Source organism: Nomascus leucogenys, chromosome 2 (genome assembly GCF_006542625.1).
Source record: "Nomascus leucogenys isolate Asia chromosome 2, Asia_NLE_v1, whole genome shotgun sequence".
NCBI classification, from domain to species: Eukaryota; Metazoa; Chordata; class Mammalia; order Primates; family Hylobatidae; genus Nomascus; species Nomascus leucogenys.
Window position 1 is genome coordinate 30,551,193 of NC_044382.1, and position 21,505 is coordinate 30,572,697.

General features: G+C 38.0%; 1 protein-coding gene across 2 annotated transcripts in view; it reads right to left on the minus strand.

Annotated features, from left to right (window-relative positions):
* Window positions 1-21,505, minus strand: part of SPINK5 (serine peptidase inhibitor, Kazal type 5) — a 77,474-nt gene that overhangs the window by 10,310 nt on the left and 45,659 nt on the right. Inside the window, exons 19-31 of one of the 2 annotated variants that reach the window (XM_003266606.4) lie at window positions 18,990-19,117; window positions 17,624-17,690; window positions 16,079-16,206; window positions 14,080-14,176; window positions 11,983-12,110; window positions 11,490-11,562; window positions 10,117-10,244; window positions 9,880-9,958; window positions 6,421-6,548; window positions 5,603-5,675; window positions 4,825-4,914; window positions 4,588-4,715; window positions 3,376-3,472 (exon numbers count right to left, since the gene is read on the minus strand). In XM_003266606.4, coding sequence (XP_003266654.2) covers window positions 3,376-3,472; window positions 4,588-4,715; window positions 4,825-4,914; window positions 5,603-5,675; window positions 6,421-6,548; window positions 9,880-9,958; window positions 10,117-10,244; window positions 11,490-11,562; window positions 11,983-12,110; window positions 14,080-14,176; window positions 16,079-16,206; window positions 17,624-17,690; window positions 18,990-19,117 — 1,344 coding nt within the window. The remainder of the gene's footprint in view (window positions 1-3,375; window positions 3,473-4,587; window positions 4,716-4,824; window positions 4,915-5,602; window positions 5,676-6,420; window positions 6,549-9,879; window positions 9,959-10,116; window positions 10,245-11,489; window positions 11,563-11,982; window positions 12,111-14,079; window positions 14,177-16,078; window positions 16,207-17,623; window positions 17,691-18,989; window positions 19,118-21,505) is intronic. The other variant, XM_003266605.4, reaches the window with a different exon arrangement.

Consider the following 21,505-nt stretch of genomic DNA (forward strand, 5'->3'; position numbering starts at 1 on the left):
AGCAAATAGGATGATGGAAGACTTAAATCCAATGGTATCAGTAATTACATAGAATATTAACAAGTAAGTACTCCAGTTAAAAGATAGAAATTATCTAACTGGAAGAACAAAAAGAATCAACTATATAATATTTATAAGAAATATATTTATAAGTAAAAGGATGAGTTCTAAATAACTCATGACTCAAAATAATCATAGAATTTAGAAATGAAAAGAATTACAAAGAAAATATAACCTATCAAATCCCAGCAGCCAAAGCAGTCATTTGGGGGAAAATTATAACTTTAATACATATATTAGAAAGGAAGGAGGTTCTCAAATGGATGATCTAAACTTTCATCTGAAGGAGCTAGCCAATGATGAGCATAGAAAATTTTTTAAAATAAAAAATAAAGAGGAGAAATTGATGAAATAGAAAACAGAACAAAGCCGAAAGTTAGCTGCTTGAAAAGAATAAGTTGATAAGCTATTTGCAAAATTGACCAGAGTCAAGAAAACATATATTACCAATATTACAGATAAAAGGTCGTCACTATATGAGCTGTAGATATTAAAAGAATAATTTAGATGTTATAAATAACTATATGCCAAAAAATTTGACAACATAGATGAAATTAATAAATTCCTTGAAAACTACTTACTGAAAACAGATACAAAGACAACATAGAAAATTTAATAGTATTGTATCTGCTAATACTGGTTTTGGAGGAGTCAAGCAGTATTTGTGTGCTTGTTCCTTTGTTTTGATAAATGATTCAAACACCTAAATGAATTGCTTTAGATTGTGGTGAGTTCCATATTGGTACAAATATTCATGCAGACTTTGGATAAGTAACTTATATGAAACCCTGGCAAAGGTTAGACTCAACCAGGTATATCAATCATATTTTTTCAGGTAACTGGTGCTATAATGTTCAAAAGGTACTACAATGTTCCTCACTCTCTCTCTCTTTTTATTTTTTTAACGTAGTACATCAACTCAAAAAATTCTGTTGACTCCATCTTCAAAACAGACCCAGTATCTAACCACCTCTCAAGAGCTCCACCACTACTAACATGGTATAAACCAGCATCATCTCTTCTGTAGACTACTGCAATAGCTAACTAGCTGTCCAGCCCTTGCCTCCCTGCAGTGTTTTCAATAGGTATCAGGCAAAGTTATTCCTTTAAAACATAAATCAAATCATATTAGTCTTTTCAAAACCTTCATTCAGAATATTAGGCAAAGTCTTTAAAACTGTCTACAAAACCCTTTATAACATGGCCTCCCATTAGCTTCCTGACTTCCTCTTCTACAGCTGAGGTAGCTCTATTTCAACAACACTAAACGCTTTGCTGTGTTTTCTCCCTGGAATATGTTCTCCTCAGATATACCTACAGAATCAATACCCTTAGGTCTTGATGTAAATGTCACCTTCTGAGAGAGTTATTCTCTGTATATGTCACTTAAAATTGTATCCCCTCCCCTCCTCATCTCAGAAATTACTGTACCATTTTTTTCTGCCTTATTCCCTCCTTGGCATTATTTTTTCATTTATTCATATTATTTATTGTGTCTGCTTTTCCAATATACTATGAACTTCTTGTAGTGAGCGCTATCTGTTTTGTTTATGGCTATTAACCTAGCATACATAAATAATGCCTGGAGGCAGGGCGCGGTGGCTCATGCCAATAATCCCAGCACTTTGGGAGGCCGAGGCGGGCGGATCACGAGGTCAGGAGATTGAGACCATCCTGGCTAACACGGTGAAACCCCGTCTGTACTAAAAATACAAAAAATTAGCGTGGTGGCGGGTGTCCGTAGTCCCAGCTACTCAGGAGGTTGAGGCAGGAGAATGGCGTGAACCGCGGAGGCGGAGCTTGCAGTGAGCCGAGATCGCACCACTGCACTCCAGACTGGGTGACAGAGCCAGACTCCGTCTCAATCAATCAATCAATCAATCAATCAATAAAGCCTGGAAAAATAGCAGGTGCTCAGTAAGTATTTGTAGACTGACAAAAGGACTGCTGGCTTGATGAAAAAAATGAGTAATGAAAGACTTATTTCTCCAAAAGAAATCTCAGCTCCAAAACAGACTGTAGCTTATGAGGGAGAATGAGAGGGCTACTGGTCTGCTGCTGATATCTTATTTCTTGCTGCTATCACAGGTATGATCACTTTGTGATATTTCATTTAGCTATTTACTTGGATATGTGCATTTCTTCTATGTGACTATTATACTTTAGTATTTAAAAAAAAACATATTTTGTTAATAGCTCTTCTCCATGCCTTTGGATCCCTGATGTGGAGCTCAATTCACCAGAAATATGTAATTAATGCATATTTCATGTATGTAACTCATCTGTTACCCTAGTTGAATTGGGTGAATAATGAGATAAAATTCATGTTTGATACCTTTCTTTCTCCTTTTCTGGGTCATCAGCCTAGGTGCTAAAATCTTCCTTTTAGGGCCCAATCTGAGAATCTGCTTGATGATCTCATATTCTCTTTGCTCCTTTCTACTCCTCATCTTGCCAAGGCTCTACAAAGTAAATCGTATCATGCTAATGTACGCTAATACTTACATTACTGGTGACCATCAGCTATGAGAGAGAGAGAGGTGGGGTCTTGTTCTGTCACCCAGGCTGTAATGCAGTGGCACGATCACGGCTCATGGTAGCCTCGACCTCCTGGGCTCAAGCCATCCTTCCACCTCAGCCTCCCAAGTAGCTGGAACTACAGGCATAAGGCACCATGCCCAGCTAATTTTTTTTTTGTATGTTTTCTAGAGACAGAGTTTAACCATGTTGCCCACAGTGGTCTCAAACTCCTGAGGCCAAGGGATCTGCCCGCTTTGGCCTCCCACAGTGCTGGGGTTATAGGCATGAGCCACTGCACCCAGCTCAGCCTATATTTTAAACAAGAAGTTTTAGCTACTGCGAACTGGTAATTTGTGGAAATTTATACCTGTGAGCATGCTTGGCATAGAGTTCCAGGATGTAGAAACAGATTTGGTTGGAGGAGGGAAATAAGCGGAAGCTAGGTGAGGAAGCTAAGAATACCAAGAGGTATGCTAAAATTACAGAATTGAGGCACCTGACTATGTATTTTACCATATGTGAGATTAGTCACAATTATTCCACACACGCATTGTAAATTTCAAAATGTACTAAATTGAAGCAGGGCAAATAATCTCAAAGGGCACAGAATAAGGCACTAATGAGAAATCCCAGAACTCTCACAAAGCATAAACTGCATATAGTCCTCAAAGGACTTCAGGCTGCACTGAATCAGCAAACCTCAGACCCTTCTATGAAAATAGCAAATAGCAACAGGTAAAAAGAAATCAAGAAAATTAAATTGATAAGTAGCTTTTCAGAAATAGTCCTCCTTACCAGAGAACTGAAAGAGTCTGGGCTGTCTTCCTCTTGAAAAGCTCTAACATGGGATGGCTTTTCTTGAAGTTTTGCCCTTTCCAAAGCTTCTGTTAGACTAGAGAAGAAAATAAACACCAATTTAAAATAAGAAACAGTTCCTATAACTTCCAGTGAGAAGTTAAGCAATCCTCATAAAATATGACAGAGGCCAGGCATGGTAGTTCATGCCTGTAACCCCAGCATTTTGGGAGGCCTAGGCTGGAGAATCACCTGAGGTCAGGAGTTGGAGACCACCCTGGTGAACATGGTGAAACTCCATCTCTACTAAAAATACAAAAATTAGCTGGGCGTGGTGGTGCACACCTGTTATCCCAGCTACTCGAAAGGCTGAGGCAGGAGAATCTCTTGAACCCAGGAGGCAGAGGTTGCAGTGAACTGAGATCGCACCATTGCACTCCAACCTGGGCAACAGAGCGAGACTCTGTCTCAATAAATCAATCAATCAATCAATCAATCAATCAATCAATCTGAATCACAGCACACTGAGATAGTGACCAGGATGACATACTAAGAAAAGTACAATTAGGAGCTGGTTTAGAACTTTTCATCACTTAACAGATGACAAGTGGGTTAATGTTCTTAAGTTTTTATTTTCTAGAACATAAAATGAGAGTAGTATTTGGTAATTCCCCCCTCAAAGAACACTCATTATGAAAAGCTAAATAAATTTGATTATTGTGTTCACAGTGTGCTTTACAACCATCATCATCATCATCATTTATAATGTCCATTGGTCTCCATTTCTATTTGCTTTTTAGAATAACCTAGAAACTCTAAAAAACAAATTCCATAGCCCCAAGATTCTGATATAATATATTTTGGGGTGTAAAAATTTGTATTTATTTTTAAAGGCATCTCAGTTGAGTCTGATCTAGTTGTGGAATAAAGATCTTGAAGAATTTCTTCTAATTATGATGCTGAAAGTTGAAAACAAATTGTTTAATGACACAGCTAGTATACATCTTGGTTAGAACTTACATACGGAGTTTCTGTCTCCAAGTCTCAGTGGTCTTTCTACTATATCAGGTGTTCTCAATTTGAGGGCTTTAATTCTAAAGACTAATTTTAAAATCCCATGGGGTTCATAAATACACAAACTTATTCAATCAGCAGTTTCTAAAAATGCAGTTCCCCTGCTAGCTACAGGAGGAGCAGAATCCTCTTACTCACAAAACAGCTCTGCACATGTAGCACTTGTTTGTATAGAACTTTCCATCAGCACCGCGCACTGGGTCATTCTCTCTAGAGCAGATGAGCTCATTGTTCCTTACATAGTTTCGAAATTCACTGCACTCATCCTAGAAAATGAGAAAGGGAAAGTGAACATGGCTTTGTCCCTTTTTGGCTTAGTGATTTTTTCAAACTTGGTTTTAGGAAGTCCTCTCTTAGCTCTGGGCTCAGACTCACTGTACTTATCCTGGCAACAGAGGCCAAGGAACGCACAGGTTGTCTAAATTTTGCATCCTCCGCTTCATTCTGAACCTGTCTGCACTGGTCCTGAGAAATGTAGGGAAACATAAAACAACACTTGATAGACCTTCCTGTTTTTTTCTCCCGTTCATCCATCCTTCCTTTCCCCATTTTCCCCATGAAGCATGCTTTTGACAAAAGGGCAATTGCTCAGGGATCTAACTCTACAAATGTGATTGTTACTGTTAAAGAATTGAATGAAGATGTCTTCTTTGTAGTCTTGAAAAAGAAATAGAAAAGAAAGCATCACACATGCACACTGCTGATTCTTTAATACTGATACAATCATCCGGTGAAAACAGAAGGGACGCTAAAAGGGAGACTTAGATTGGTTTATATTGCCTGAATTATTAAAATAAACATCAACAAGCTACCCAAAGCCTTATTTCACACTTAAAGTGTCAAAGATAAGCATGCAGTTGAGTTGATAAAGAATTTTACCCTCTACTTTTCAATCCATATTTCTCCCAAGGAGGAAAGACTAAAACAGTAATTGACACACACTCTCAGAGAATTTTCTACAAAATCAAAAAAGGTATCAAAGCCCCAAAGCCCCCCCAAAATCTTGTTATGATCCAAAGTGACAAGACAAGCAAAATCAATTTTCTTTGAAGTTAAGAGATTAATATCTTTATTATTCCCAAAACTGGAGAAGAATGCAAAATTCTGAGGGTGAAAAGTAAAATGGTTATTTTGGTATCCTTTAATAAATAACCTTTGCATTATTTGAGGGCTTGCTACTTGATTTCTCTTCATCTTTCTTTTTTCTTTCATTAGCTTCTCGATCGCTGCAGAATAATAAAAAAAAAGATAGAGTAATTTTTCAAGGGTTGTTACTGAATTGTCTTTAACCACGTATTTCTTCAATTCTAAACATTAGCAAATCTAACACTGTTTTCTTATAACTAAAAAAAATTCTAAGAATATTTTTTATAAGCTAGTCAGTTCTGATTGTTGGAATTTTCATGATAATATATTTGTGGCAATGCTATCAACTTTCATAGATTCTGTTACTATACTCTTATCCAGAAAAATATGATCCTAAAAGGTCTTTATTTTTCCTTAATATAATAGACTTAAGACTCTCATCTAGAAAGTTGCTATAATTCTCATTTTTACTTTTCTAATTAAATTATAACTAAACTCACAATTTTGATTGTTATTTACATAGGTATAATGCTTTGAAGTTCATAAACATTTTTAAAATGTCCTTGAATCTCCGCAAAATTATATTGTGCAGTCATTTTTCCCTCAGGAGGAACTGAGGCTCTGCACAATGAACTGGCCTGTCCCAGGTTACTTAGCTGATAAGCTACCTCTTCCTACCCCAGAGGTTCCGGGTATGATTATGCTTCTCAACATCAAAATAAAAAAAAAATTGTGAAAGTGCTTTGGAAATTGTCTCTTCAAAAGAGAGGAGCTATCATATCATTAATGTGTGATGCCAAGTATCCTAGGTTTTAAAAGTAACAAGAACTAATTTCTGGCAAACAGGCACAACTATCAAATTTATTGATAAACCTTTTTACGTACAAGATGCTCTGACACATAGCACATTTATTGATGTGCATCTTGCCATATGGGCCTCGAACAGGGTTATTTTCTCTGGTGCAGATAAGCTTCCCATTTCTCTGCATGCTTCGAAATTCACGACACAGATCCTACCAACAGTAGCAAAAAAAAGTTGTTACTGTCATGGTATAACCTTTCAAACCTGATAATATGATTGACCGATTAGATATAAACTCATAACACAACAAAAAAACAGAGAAAGTAAAATTCCAGAGAAGAAATATGTTTTAAAGGCACTTTATTCAACCCCTACCTAAGAAGTTTGAATCTTCTCCATTGCATCTCTATCAAATGATTGTCTTGCCCCAATGGAATTACAGCCCATTCCTTTAAAAACTATATATATATATATATATATATGCAAGCAAGATTACATATATATACATATATATATATATATATATATTGCACCACTGCATTCCAGGCTGGACAACAGAACAAGATTATATATATATAACAAGATTTTACATATATATATAAAATATATACCCATCTATATATATATTACAGATCTCTCTATATATTATATATCTATATATATATAATCTTGTTATATATATATAATCTTGTTCTGTTGTCCAGCCTGGAGTGCAGTGGTGCAATCATAGCTCATTGCAGCCTCTAACTCCTGGGCTCAAGCAACACTCCCACCTCAGTCTCCTAAGTAGCTAGAACTACAGGCATGTGCCATCGTGCCTGGCTAATATTTTAAAATTTTTTGTAGAGATGGGAAAACTCTTGGCCTCAAGTGATCCTCTCACATTGGCCTCCCAAAGCACTGAGATTACAGGCATGAGCCCCCAATGCCCTGCCGCATCTCATTTTAATACAATTTTCTATGAGGCAGAGCCCCAAACCTGTCCCCCTATGAGTGCACTCAGTATTCCACACATAAAAAGTCTACTTCATAAGCCCTGGAATGAACTAAAAGACACTCTTCTGGAAAAGCATAAAAACATGTAAACTTTCAGCTTCATTTCTCAACCACAATTTACCAAAAACAAACAAACAAAAAAGCATTTTTATTGTGCGAGGTGCTTTGTCGTGTGGTTTAATAGATTTCCTTTAGTGGTCGTAAAAATCTTATAAGATAAATACTCATCATCCCCATTTTACAGATGAGAAAAATAAATCTCAGTGATATTAAATAAAGTCAGTGTTGAATTTGTGATCAGAAACCTGCTAACCACCAGGCTATACCTTTTTGCTTACTTGCTTTTACAAGGCAGAGAATAAAACTCCTATCTGTGGATAAGTATATGGAGCTGCCTTTGGTGTTCATTGAAACACAATGATCATAAAAAGAAGCCAACAGAACCGAGTCTACAGACAGGATCTAGAATGTATTAAAATCTTCAGAGAGCTACAGAAGTCTCTGGAACTTTCTTTAAGCCCAAAGAGCCAAAGTGGTGATATGGAAACGTTACCTTAAAAAATAACACAGTAACCTAGATTGTACTTACCCTTCTTTCTTTAAATTGTGATGTCCATAAACAAACAATTCCAGGCCTTACTTTTAATTGCAGCATTTTAAAAAATTCTCTAGAATTAAATACCTATCAACATATTAAATGTCTCACAACCACCATTTTCACAAATTACTGGAAGTATGTTCTTTTCCAGGTGCTCACAATACCACATATGTTTATAATAGCACTCCTCTGACTGTATTGCAACCCTGCAATTCAGTCTTTGGCTCTTCTATTCATTGGTTATGTGTAGTTAACTTCTCTTAAGTTTTCCTGAATTCTAAAAAATTGGAACAATATCACCACTGAATAGATTTTGGGTAGGTTTAAATATAATTATTGGTAAACCTTATTTAACTTTGCATGTGTAGATAAAACTGTAGTTCTCTATTTGACACACACACACTCACACACAATCTCAATATTTTATTTTTATTTATTTTTTTAAGACAAGTTCTTACTCTGTTGCCCAGGCTGGAGTGCAATAATGCTATCATAGCTCACTACTGCCTTGAACTCATGGGCTCAAGTGATCCTCCTACCTTAACCTCCCAAGTAGCTAGAGTTACAGGTGTGCACCATCATGCCTGGCTATTTTTTTTTTAATTATTATTATTTTGTAGAGACAGGGTCTCACTATGTTGCCCAGGCTGGTTTTGAACTCCTGGGCTCAAGCAGTTCTCTTGCTCTGGTCTCCCAAAACACTGGGATTAAAAGAGTGAGTTACCACACCCTGCCTCCATATTTTCTTTATGTTTTTTCACTCAGTGTTTTCTATATATACATATATATAGCATTTTTCTGTTCGAAATTTTTAAAATAAGGATTAGAAAATTAAAAATTTACCAAGATTTTAAATAGATGTCCTTTAGAGATCATGTGCATTTGTGCAATAAAGTTATTTTCTCAAAGCCATTCATCTACCATAATGCACAACAGATATTCCCAAAATATTTTTAAATAATGATAATTACTATTAATGTTTCATTTTCTTTAGTGACTACAGGCTTAATGAAAAGTTGCCCTACTAATCTTCCTAGGGAAATTTTACTATTTATCTTTTCTAATTGGAGTCCGTCGGTGGATTCAAAGAGATTGTGCTGTGTAATATTCTACGTGTTGGTGTTGTAGTGTTGAATACTATTTATAAAGACCAAAACTGAACACTAGGTGGCAATGTAATGCCAGATCGAGAATTTATTATCTCAAACTCCAACTTTTTTTCTTTTTTTTTTTTTTTGAGACAGAGTCTCGCTCTGTCCCCCAGGCTGGAGTGCAGTGGTGCAATCTCGGCTCACTGCAAGCTCCGCCTCCTGGGTTAACGCCATTCTTCTGCCTCAGCCTCCCAAGTAGCTGGGACTACAGGCGTCTGCCACAATGCCTGGCTAATTTTTTTGTACTTTTAGTAGAGATGGGGTTTCACTGTGTTAGCCAGGATGGTCTCGATCTCCTGACCTCGTGACCTGCCCGTCTCGGCTTCTCAAAGTGCTGGGATTACAGGCCTGAGCCACCGTACCTGGCCTCAAACTCCAAACTTTTGATACTAATTTTCTTTGTAATTTTGGGCATCTGATTGCTTGATATTTATTTGTTTAAAAAATTCAGAAACAGCAGAGTGCGATGGCTCATGTAATCCCAGCACTTTGGGAGGCTGAGACTTGAGCTCCGGTGGATCGCTTGAGCTCAGGAGTTCGAGACCATCCTGAGCAACAGCAAGACCCTGTCTCAAAGGAAAGAAAAAATTCAAAAATGAAATTCACTGGCTAACTACAATAATTTGACAACTGTCACTGGTTTTAATTTAATTTCAAGATCTGGCCATGATTTCATTGTTTACCATTGTATTGCCAATGATTGGGACAGAGTCAGCATTTCACGAGTATTTGTTGAATAAATTTACCATACAGTGAACTAACTGAATTCAGGTATTAACGTGTCTAACATCTATTACCTCTTTGTCATTGCTCCTTTCTCCTGTATTGCTCCTGCCTTCATCCTCTTTCTTTTTCTTTTCAGCTGCTTCCCTTTCCCTGGGAGGAAAACAATGAAACATTTCAATCAAAGTGAACAAATGCCTCATTAATTACTAGATCTGCTTCTAAAGCAATTGTCATTTTCTCAAACTGGTAAGAAATGATTATTGTACTTTAAGACTCACAGTCAAAAGCTCATTTTGAAACATACTCACAGTTTTTCCTTACACATAGTACACTTATTGCCATGTGTCTTGCCATCTGGACCGCGGACAGGGTCACTTTCTCGAGTGCAGATAAGTTTTCCATTTTTCATTTGGCTTCTAAACTCATCACATGTATCCTGAAAAGATGGGAAGATTATATTGGAAGTGCTGTTTTTACATAGTATTTGATTGGATTTGAGAATCAGAGGATTTCTTTCCAAGAGTCAGGCAGCCAAGTAACCTTGCTGTGGTAGGCAAAATAATGGCCCACAGAGAGAGATGTCTATGTTCTAATTCCTGGAACCTCCAAATATGTTGCTTTACGTGGCAAGGAGGAATTATGGTTGAATATGGAATTAAGATTGCTAATCAGTTGAATTTAAAATGGGGAAGTTACCCTGGAATATCCAAGTGGGGCCCATGTAATCGCAAAGGTTCTTACTCATGAAAGAGAGAGGCAGAGGCAGGACAGTCAGTGTGAGAAGGATACAGCATAAGAAGGACTTGACTGGCCATCACTGGCTTAAGGGTGGCCACAAGCCAAGGAATACAGGTAGCTTCTAGAAGTTAGAGAAAGCAAAGAAACAGATCCTCACCTAGAGCCTCCACAAAGGAATGCAGCATTACCGACACCTTGGTTTTAGCACAATCAGACCATTTAAAACTTATGGAATCCAGAAATATAAGATAATAAATTTGTGCTATTTTAAGCAACTGCTTATAGTAACTTACACTAGCAGCAAAATAATACAAAAACAAAAATAAATTCCAGTATACTTGCAAAACCTCATTTTCCCTATCTACAAAATAAGGTTAAAAGGCCATATTTGACCAGGCTGTTGAAGTAATTAAATAAACTATTATTATAAAAATGCCTTGTAGGCAAGGCGCGGTGGCTCACGCTTGTAATTCCAGCACTTTGGGAGGCCGAGGCGGAAGGATCACGAGGTCAGGAGATCGAGACCACAGTGAAACCCTGTCTCTACTAAAAAATACAAAAAATTAGCCGGGCGTGGTGGCGGGTGCCTGTAGTCCCAGCTACTCGGAGAGGCTGAGGCAGGAGAATGGTGTGAACCCGGGAGGCGGAGCTTGCAGTGAGCCGAGATTGCGCCACTGCACTCCAGCCCAGGCGACAGAGCGAGACTCCGTCTCAAAAAAAAAAAAAAAAAGCCTTGTAAAGTGTCAGACTTGAAGACATCCACTTGGAATTAGGTTTCTTCACTGAACAAGTTATCAGTGATAGTCACTGATAACTTGGTAACTCCTGACCTTCTAAGGGCAAGCTGTAGCTTGATCATGTTGACACCTTCTTCTATAGTTTTGATCACCAACTGTTGACTCACAGAAAGCCCATTCTTGCCAAAACCCAAATAATAACTCACCTTCCCTGATTCTGATCCAGTCCCATTTGATCTAGAGCGAGAATAATCATTTTTTCTCTCTGCTTCTCTTTCCCTGGAGGAGAAAAAGTGAATATTCGTCTTGTTAACAAATATTGACCCTGGATTATGCAGTAAGTGTGTCCCATGCAAATGACAAGAAGTCAGCTTTCTTCAACTGTGCTGGTCAATTATTCCAAATGGCCATGACAAAGTCTTCCTAGGATTCTGGCACAATAAAGAACAAGGGTCTATCATGATAGCACTTAGAGTTCACAGAATTGTAATAGAAAATACAATAGAAATCAGCCACTTGGTTAGCTGCCCTTGCTAACGCTCATTGTTCCTTAGAGAACGCAAGAGAAAAAAATAGAATATTTGGAAATTAGCAAAAAGAATAACTTGCATGGAAGGAGCCATAGCAAATGAGAAATAGCCATTCATTCAAGAGGAATGTGACTATGTTTTAGACATGCCTGTTGAGAGAAATACTTACAATTTTGCTTTACACATGGTACACTGATTGTTGTATGATTTGCCATCAGCATCACGTACAGGATCACTCTCCCGAGTACAGCTAAGTCTTCCATTTTTCATTTGTTCCCGAAACTCAGCACATTCGTCCTGAAAACAGAGAAGAATGAAGGGCCCCTGGATTACTTAGTCTACTGTATTCTTAGTAAATGTTTTTAACAATCTGAGTAAGAGAAGTTCTTTCACCTCTCTTTATAAGAAACATAACATTGCCAGTTGCGGTGGCTCATGCCTGTAATCCCAGCACTTTGGGAGGCCAAGACGGGTGGATCATGAGGTCAGGAGTTCGAGACCAGCCTGGACAACATGGTGAAATCCTGTCTCTACTAAAAATACAAAAATTAGCTGGGCATGGTGGCGGGTGCCTGTAATCCCAGCTACTTGAGAGGCTGAGGCAGGAGAATCATTTGAACCTGGGAGGCTGAAGTTGCAGTGAGCCAAGATTGCTCCATTGCACTCCAGCCTGGGTGACAGGGTGAGACTCCATCTCAAACAAACAAACAAACAAAAAAACTAACATCTAGGTCTGGTATCTGCAGAGAAAAAGGGACCAGAATTACCCATGTTCTAATTATAAGAGATGAGTTGTCATGGCTACTAATGTTGCTTTTAAGGATCTACACAAGCAAATTATAAATATGACTGAATTTGACAGCATATATTAAATGTCAGCAAACTACAGTTTCCCCTTAGTACGCTTGGGGGATTGGTTCCATGATCAAAATCCATGTATACTGAAGTCTGTCAGTTGGCCCTGTACAAATCACCTATACATAAAGTTAGCCCTCCATATATGCAGGTTTCACATCCCACAAATCCTGTATTTTTTATCTAAGTTTGTTTGAAAAAAAATTATGTACAAGTGGACCTGGGAAGTTCAAACCCATGTTATTCAAGGGTCAATTGTATAGCCCACAGGGAAGATCTTTCCTGATGCCTGTTCTTACACATAAAGTTTTACTGAAGCACATCCTCACTCATTTATTCAGATATTATTTTTTGGCTTCTTTCCCACAACAATGGCAGAGTAAAATAGTTGCAGCAGACATCATATGACCCACAAGGCCCACATTGCTTAAAATATTTATCTGGCCTTATACAGAAAAAAAAATGTGCAGGTCTGTAGTGCAGATAGAAGAGAGAGAAAAATGCCGGAGGAAAATCCAAAGTTATGCAAAATGTCAAGGAAGGTAGGTTTGACCAAGTTATGAACAAGACACACAAAATGTCTATCAGACAATTCTAATCAACATGGCTATTCCTTAAAAGGGAGAACTCAGCCTCCTAAAGGAAAAAAGATGGGAAAAAACAGAACAGCCAGAGTTTATCAAAGGTAAATATTGGGCCTTTGTCAGATCTGGAAGTGAAGACATGGTTTTGATAGTCTAAGATTGTAAAAACATAAATAAGGTGACTGCAATTTTATGAAACTGTGTTCAGAGACCTAAGGAGTGACCTTACATGCAACATTGCCATGCCGACACTTAAAAATGCCTCAAGTAACATGCTAAACCTTTGCCTAAATTATTTTCTTTTATCCCTGGAAGAGCACTGCTAAATCAGGGAAAGTAGAATTCAGTGAGAGGAAGTAATTTACTCAATGTCTCACAAGTCCAGGTAGTAGGGGCAGAATCATACCCCAATCTGACTCCAAAGCCTGTGCTCTTTTGTCCTATCATGCAGCCTTGGATCAACAGAAAAGACGCCTCAAGAAAGTGGCTCTGTCCAAGGCAAGAAAGAATAATGACAGAAAATGAAGAGCATGTGATGCTGACGAGAACGATTATTGATATGAGGTCTAGATTACCATAAAGAGGGCTCAGGAGACTGGGATAAGGTCATTACATATTGTTAATTATTTCGAGGTGTAAAGAAATCCAAATGAACCCCAGAGCAGTGAAAATGTGCTGATATCTTACCCTGCAACCTTAAGGAGAAACTTCTCTGTTCTCCCAAGGACTCAGCACTGCCTTTACCATAGACTATATACGCTGTGTCATAGTCCTATTGTCAAGGAGTTGAGCCCACCCCAGTTATTGAAATTAGAGGTTGCTCTCACCTGAGTGTTTCCTCCTCCACCACCACTGGAACCATGTCCTGCAGCATTTCTCTGATCTTTCTCTTCTTTCCTCTTTCTTTCCTCATCTTCTTTCTGGCTGGAAATTAGAAAGTGGGAGGTAGGGAACAATAGATTACAGAGAGTGGTGTGCGTTTCTTTGAGTTTCTCATTATATGAACAAATCATATATGTATAGAATTATTGAGCATTCAGTTAACATCTACTATGCTGCAGGCCTTCTCTAAAAATAAAAATATAAATTATATGGAGTCCTTTGCCAGGAAGGGGTCTCATTAAAATAAAACAACACCACATATATATCACCACAAACAAGACAAAGTGAGTAAGGCTGGGTGTGTTGGCTCACACCTGTAATCTCAGCACTTTAGAAGGCTGAGGTGAGTGGATCCCTGAGGTCAGGAGTTCGTTCGAGACCAGTCTGGCCAACATGGCAAAACCCTGTCTCTACTAAAAATACAAGAATTAGCCGGGTGTGGTGGTACATGCCTGTAACCCCAGCTACTAGGGAGGCTGAGGCAGGAGAATCACTTGAACCCGGGAGGTGGAAGCTGCAGTGAGCCGAGATCGCACCACTGCACTTCAGTGTGGATGACAGAGTGAGACTCCATAAGAAAAAATAAATAAATAAATAAATAAATAAACAAGGTGAGCAATTAACTAACACTTCATAAATGTTCACTGGGGATCTCCAGCTGTGTTTATCACCAATACCTAATGTTCGAGAGGCCCCAAAATCGTTATCTTCTCTACCAAATGTATTCTTTCTCCTGGATTTTCTGCCTTTCACAAAAAAAAAAAACCAAGCACAAAACAGTGGAATCATCTCTAATTGCTTACTGTCCTTCAGCTTGCATAGCTGTCGCCACGTGACATTGACTTCACCTTCACAGCATCCCCCACTTTGATCCACTCGCCTTCTAGCCTACCTCCTTGCTCTGCGTAGCTGCCTCTTCCTGGGTTACTTATTGCAGCTTCTCCCCCTACATGAGTAGCAATTCTTAAGTTTAGTACTTTCTTTCTCTTTTTCTCCTGTTTACTGCTAACAAATGAATCTTCCTAAAGGAACAATATTTATGCCACTTACTGTCCTATCTGAACAATTTTTGCAGCTTCCCATTACATGTAGAATTGACCTCAAAATCTTTGGTGTGCATTCAAGGTTGATAAAGTTGGTAAGTTCTGACTAAACTAAATGACTTACTTTTTTCCTAATTTTAGATCCTTACTCTTGCTGTTCCCCTCTTCTCCTCTCATTACTTTCTGTCATGTCCACATTTTATCCAAATTATAAGGTCCAGTTTTATCCCACCATAAAACTTTCTATTAACTGTCCCTTTCTTGAAGTACCATAACATACTACCGACAAATTTTTCATTCAACAGTTCCTCCTTTGTATTATATTACCTTATGTCCGTGACTAATCTCAGTGGACTATATGATTTCTCAGAAGATTATCTATTTCATTCACCTTTGTATAATCATTATACACATTATACACATTGTACATTGTAGATGTTTGGTAAATGCTATTGAATGACTGAAATATTCTAGGTGTACTTCCAAACTTTGTGTAAAGACCTACTTTTCATTTTCTGAAACTGTTATTTTCAACCATGTAGGTGAGGACTTTGACATTAAAATATGTATGTTTTCTTTCCAACGTGAATTCTGAGATAATCCAGAGAGAGGATCCACTTAATAGCAAATAACTTAAGAATTTTATCAAGGAAGTGTGATCTACTGGCAGGGTCTACCCCAGAACTAACAGAGAATGTAATAGCTTAGTTGTATATTTTTTAATTTCTAGAACTGTGAATCTTGGCCATTATAAAGAAAAGATTAATTTCAAATGCTTTATAGATAACCTTCTGTTTCTATTACATGTAAGGAAAGGACAAACACAATACATATTATTTGCCTGGCTCACTGCTTCCCCAATTCCACCATCCCACAGTAGTGGTTTTCTTTGTGCACTCACAAGACTGCCTTACACATGGCACACTTGTTGCCATGGGTCTTGCCATCTGGGCCACGCACAGGATCATTTTCTCTTGTGCAGAAAAGTTTTCCATTTTGCAAAAGACTCCGAAATTCATCGCATGTCTCCTAAAAGGAAAAGAAAACGAGAAAGCTTGAGTATCTTCTTGGAAATTAGTTTATTGGGTTCCTACTAAGTGCTTTATGGAAAAAAAAAGAGAAAATGACCTGAGAATTTTTTTTTCTGGCAATTATAGTGTTCAATTTCTATTAAGCACAAAGGACTTAAGAAGAAGGCTCTATTTCTTTTTCCTTGATAGCCCCAAAATCCAGACTAAACCTGCAACCATACACAAGACTCTCAATAAACTTAGTTCTCTGATGAGTGGGCACACTCCTTGTTTAGGGTTACATGAGGAATTGAGACAGAATAAGCAATCATTTAAGATCAAAGAGTTAATTACAAATGGCAATTACAATTGATTTTGTATTTTATTCTGAATTCTTTAGTTCAAGTTGAAATTCAATGAGGATGAAAGAGGGAATTTTTCTCCTAGCTCTGCTTAAAGGTTCATTGCCAGATCCCCTAACTAATTATATTTAGCAAAAGAAAAAGAATATGAGAGGAGAGTTTGCCTGTAGTAGTAATGTGAAATCAGAAATTATCTCACACTGAAGAATTTTCTCTTGTAGATGTTGAAGAGTGAATCTGTTTTTCATATGAACTATTATTTTTAAATTTAGAATTACAAATGTGCAGTACAACTGTAAACAAGCCAAACATACAGAATTCCAGGGCAATACTTCTTTAGAGGTTATTTTTAATATCAATAGTCTTTGATGGGGGCAGGGAAATGACTACAACTTGGAATAAACTACTTGGAACAAGCCTTTTTGAATCCAAGAAAATATTATTTGGGGATGCTACTTTTTAATATTTTTCCTAAATGCTGGCACCAAAATATAACCACAGGTAACGCAAGGAACACATGCGTTGACCAAATGTGGTAATCCAAAAACAAATAATGTGCTAGAAAGAAGGCTGGCTTTGGTATCAGGAAGTCTAGGATTGAATTCTATTGTTTCCAGAACTTTGAAATATGAAGATATTAGTACTGATACTCATACTCCCATTAACTTTATATGCAAGTTCTTCTTTTTCTCTGAATTTTAAATCTTAATATTAATATATGGGAACAGAATAAATCAGGGGTTTGCAAACTGTGACCTGTGAGCACCATCTGGCCAGCCATTTGTTTTTATAAATAAAATTGTATTGGAGTCAGCCATGTCCATATGTTTGTATACAGTCTAGGGCTGTTTTACAGTCACAACAACCAAGTTGAGTAGTTGTGACAGAGATTATATGGTCACAAAAACGGAAATATCTGCTATCTGTTCCGTTAAGAAGAAGTTTCTCAACCCCTGGACTAAATGAACCTCTAGTTCCCTCACAACTGGGGTTTCAGTAATTCCATAGTTATTTTTACAGAGATACTGCAAAACCTCATCCTTTCATTGCAGTATAAACATTCAGGATTACTACCTTTTCAGCTTCTCTTTTGACTTTTGCTCTGGGTTCAGCTCTTTCTTTTTCTTTTGCTTCTTGCTGGCTATAAGAAAAGGGAGGACAAAACAATCATTCCTAGCACCCAATACGTACTATCCTAAAGGAGAAATGTCTCTACATAAAAAAAATGGTCCGTTACTTCTATACCTCCACCAACTTAGCTTTGGAGTGGAAAGGTAAATACACACCTCTCTACATCATTGTTCTTGTTCTTTTGTTTGTTTTTTGATTTTTCGTTTTTTTTTTGGTTTTTTTTTTTTTTTGAGATGGAGTCTTGCTCTGTCGCCAGGCTGGAGTGCAGTGGCACGATCTTGGCTCACTGAAACCTCCTTCTCCTGGGTTCAAGCAATTCTCCTGCCTCAGCCTCCCAAGTAGCTGGGACTACACGCGTGTGCCACCATGCCCAGCTAATTTTTTTTTTTTTTTTGAGACGGAGTCTCGCTCTGTCGCCCAGGCTGGAGTGCAGTGGCGCAATCTCGGCTCACTGCAAGCTCCGCCTCCCGGGTTCACGCCATTCTCCTGCCTCAGCCTCTCCGAGTAGCTGGGACTACAGGCGCCCGCCACCACGCCTGGCTAATTTTTTGTATTTTTAGTAGAGACGGGGTTTCACCGTGGTCTCGATCTCCTGACCTCGTGATCCGCCCGCCTCGGCCTCCCAAAGTGCTGGGATTACAAGCGTGAGCCACCGCGCCCGGCCCATGCCCAGCTAATTTTTATATTTTTTGTAGAGATGGGGTTTCACCATGTTGGCCAGGGTGGTCTTGATCTCTTGACCTCATGATCTGCCCGCCTCGGCCTCCCAAAGTGCTGGAATTACAGGCATGAGCCACCACGCCCAAGCCGTTCTTGTTCTTAATGTTGTTTAAAGAATAAGACACACATGCCATAGCAAACCAGTAAAGAAATTTTTATGACTATATCTCTTTTGAAAAATAACGATGTTGTTCTTCTCCCCAGAAATAATCTAAGATATCAATTAGATGTTAACTCATTTTCAATTTATTAGCACCTAATGATTACACCTTTGGATTATTTGACAGTGACCTATGCTTGCAGAGAACAGAAGTCCTAGTCCTTTTATACCATTAACTCCAGTGTAATTTTGCTCTTAGCACATGGTCCTTTCTTGATGGTGATTCAAGTACCTGTCAGACTATTGAAGAACACTAGAAATAAATGGGCTGAGTATATGGCTTTATAATAGTAAATTTCCAAACTCAATGCAAAGACAGCCTTTATTATCTACCTCCTGGAGAAAACTTCCAATGTCACCCCTCTTGCCCACCCAATGCTGATCTTCTCCCACACTCAGTAGCAGCAGCAGTGGCTGCTACCCACTCACAAGAAGGCTTCACACATGGAGCAGGTGTTGCCGTGGATTTTCCCATCTGGACCCTCAATAGGATCATTCTCTCTGGTACAGGGGAGTCGTCCATTCCTCACATAATGACGATATTCACTGCACAGCTCCTGCCAAATTAAGGAGGTTTTAAGAATCCAGTAACTAAACACTAGAAATCTTCCTCCACATTACCCCTTTAAAAACTAAAACATAATGATTGCATGGAAAACGTGATGTTGAAGGTTGATAGTAACCAAAATGCTTTTCAGAGAACTGGTCACACATTTGGAACATGGATTGCTGTTATTTATCTCATTAGAAAAACTTCAGGTCAAATATTATTCTGTACTAGGCACTGTGAAAGATACAGAGAAGAATAATGTATGGCCTCTTAAATTGGTAAAGGAATTTGTAGTATACAGAATAATACCCTCCCACCAAATACATCTAAGTCTTAATACCTGAGACCTGAGAATATGTTACCTTACATGGCAAAAAGGGCTTTTCAGATATAGTTAGGTTAATAACCTTGAAATGAAGAGATTATCCTATATTGCCATAATGGGCTCAATGTAAGGCTCAATCACAAGGATCAGTCCTTAAATCTGCAAGAGCGAGATGGAAGACAGAGTGAGAGGGAGATGTAACCACAGAAGAACAGTCAGAGAGATATAACATTGCTGGCTTTGTAGATGGAGAAGGGGGTCCAAGAACCAAGGAACGTGGACGGCCTCTAGATCTGGAGAAAGAGAGATGGATTTTCACCTGCATACCACAGAAAAGGAATATGGCTCTGCCAACCCTTTGATTTTAGCCCAGTGAGATCCTTTTTAGCCTTCTAACCTATGAAATAAGATAAGAAGTTTATGCTATTGTTGTTGTTTTCATTGTTTTTTGTTTTATTTTATTTTGTTTTATTTTACTTTAAGTTCTGGGATACATGTTCAGAGCATGCAGGTTTGTTACATAGGTATACATGTGCCATGGTGGTTTGCTGCACCTATCAACCCGTCATCTAGGTTTTTAGCCCCCTCATGCGTTAGATATTTATCCTAATGCTCTTCCTCCCCTTTCCCCCGTCCCCAAACAGGCCCTCGTGTGTGATGTTCCCCTCCCTGTATCCGTGTATTCTCATAAGTGGGAGTCGAACAATGAGAAGTTTATGTTGTTTTAAGCCACTAAAGTGTGCTAATTTGTTATCGCAACCATAGAAAACTAGTACAGAGTTTTTAATTTCTTTGAAGAAAACACATAGAGGCAACTATAAGTTATAATAAAAATAATAATATAACTAAAATATTTTTTAAATTGTTGGCATAACAAGTGATAGAGTTACTAAGTATTTCCACAAATGGGAATATCTTTAGGGAGCAGTTAACACACAGTCTGAGCCATGAAAAGTGGCCAGAATTTTGGTAGACAAGAGGGATATTCTGACTGTGAGTAATGGCATATAGAAGGTAAAGTTTATTTTGTGTTGAAGAATTGGTGAACTGTCCAATGTGGAACACTCCACTGGACAATGAGATTAGACCAATAATGACATTAACAGCAAAAAATATAATATTACAGAGTGACTACTTAAGATATGTGTGACACTGTGCTGTTATACATTAATAAGTTTCTTGGGCCTTCATAAAAATAATATACAAAATAATAATGTCCTTATAAGTGAGAAAGCTAATATACGAAGATGTTAACTGCAGGACCTTAGTGGTAGGGAAATGAAGCAAGGATTTGAACCCTGACAGTCTGAGCCTAGAGTCCAGTTTTTTAACCACATTGTTTTTGTGACCACATGATAGAAAGCCATGAATCAATGCTTGGGATATCCAAGAAACCAAAAGGTGGCCAGTATAACTGGTGCATGGAGAACAATGTAGAATAATAGGAAATGTGACCTATGAAAAGTGGCAGGGATCAGACCATGTATTGCACTTCCAGACACTACAAGGACCTTGATTTTTACTTTGAGTGAGATGAGAAGCCACTGGGTAGCATGACCTGCCTTATGGTTTTAAATAATTACTTTGGCTTAAGAGTTGAGAGTAGATTGTAGAGAGCAAAGGTGAGAGCAAAGGTAGGAGCAGTAGAAATGAGCTCTTCTAAATCACAAAAGGACAAAAGAAAAGAATAATGAGGACCTAAGGCATAGTCTGCAGGAATAATACAAATGGCGGAAGCGTGTAAAATCTAAAGTGCATCATGGGCCTTAAAGCCAGAACTTGTGGTTCAATTCTTGGTTCTCAAGTTACTAACTACATATGATTATAATTATATATATATTATTTGTATCATATAGTGTTTATGTTAATACATAGTAAATAATATATTAGTATGTAATTGTATTATGTATATTACTAATTAAATATATTTCTTAACTTCTTATGTCAGCTTCCAAGTCCTCTTCTATAAAATACAGATAATAATATGTCCCTTCAGTGGCTACTACAAATATCAGTCATAAAACTTTATGCCATGATGCATACAGTAGCAACGAATGTACAATTATCATT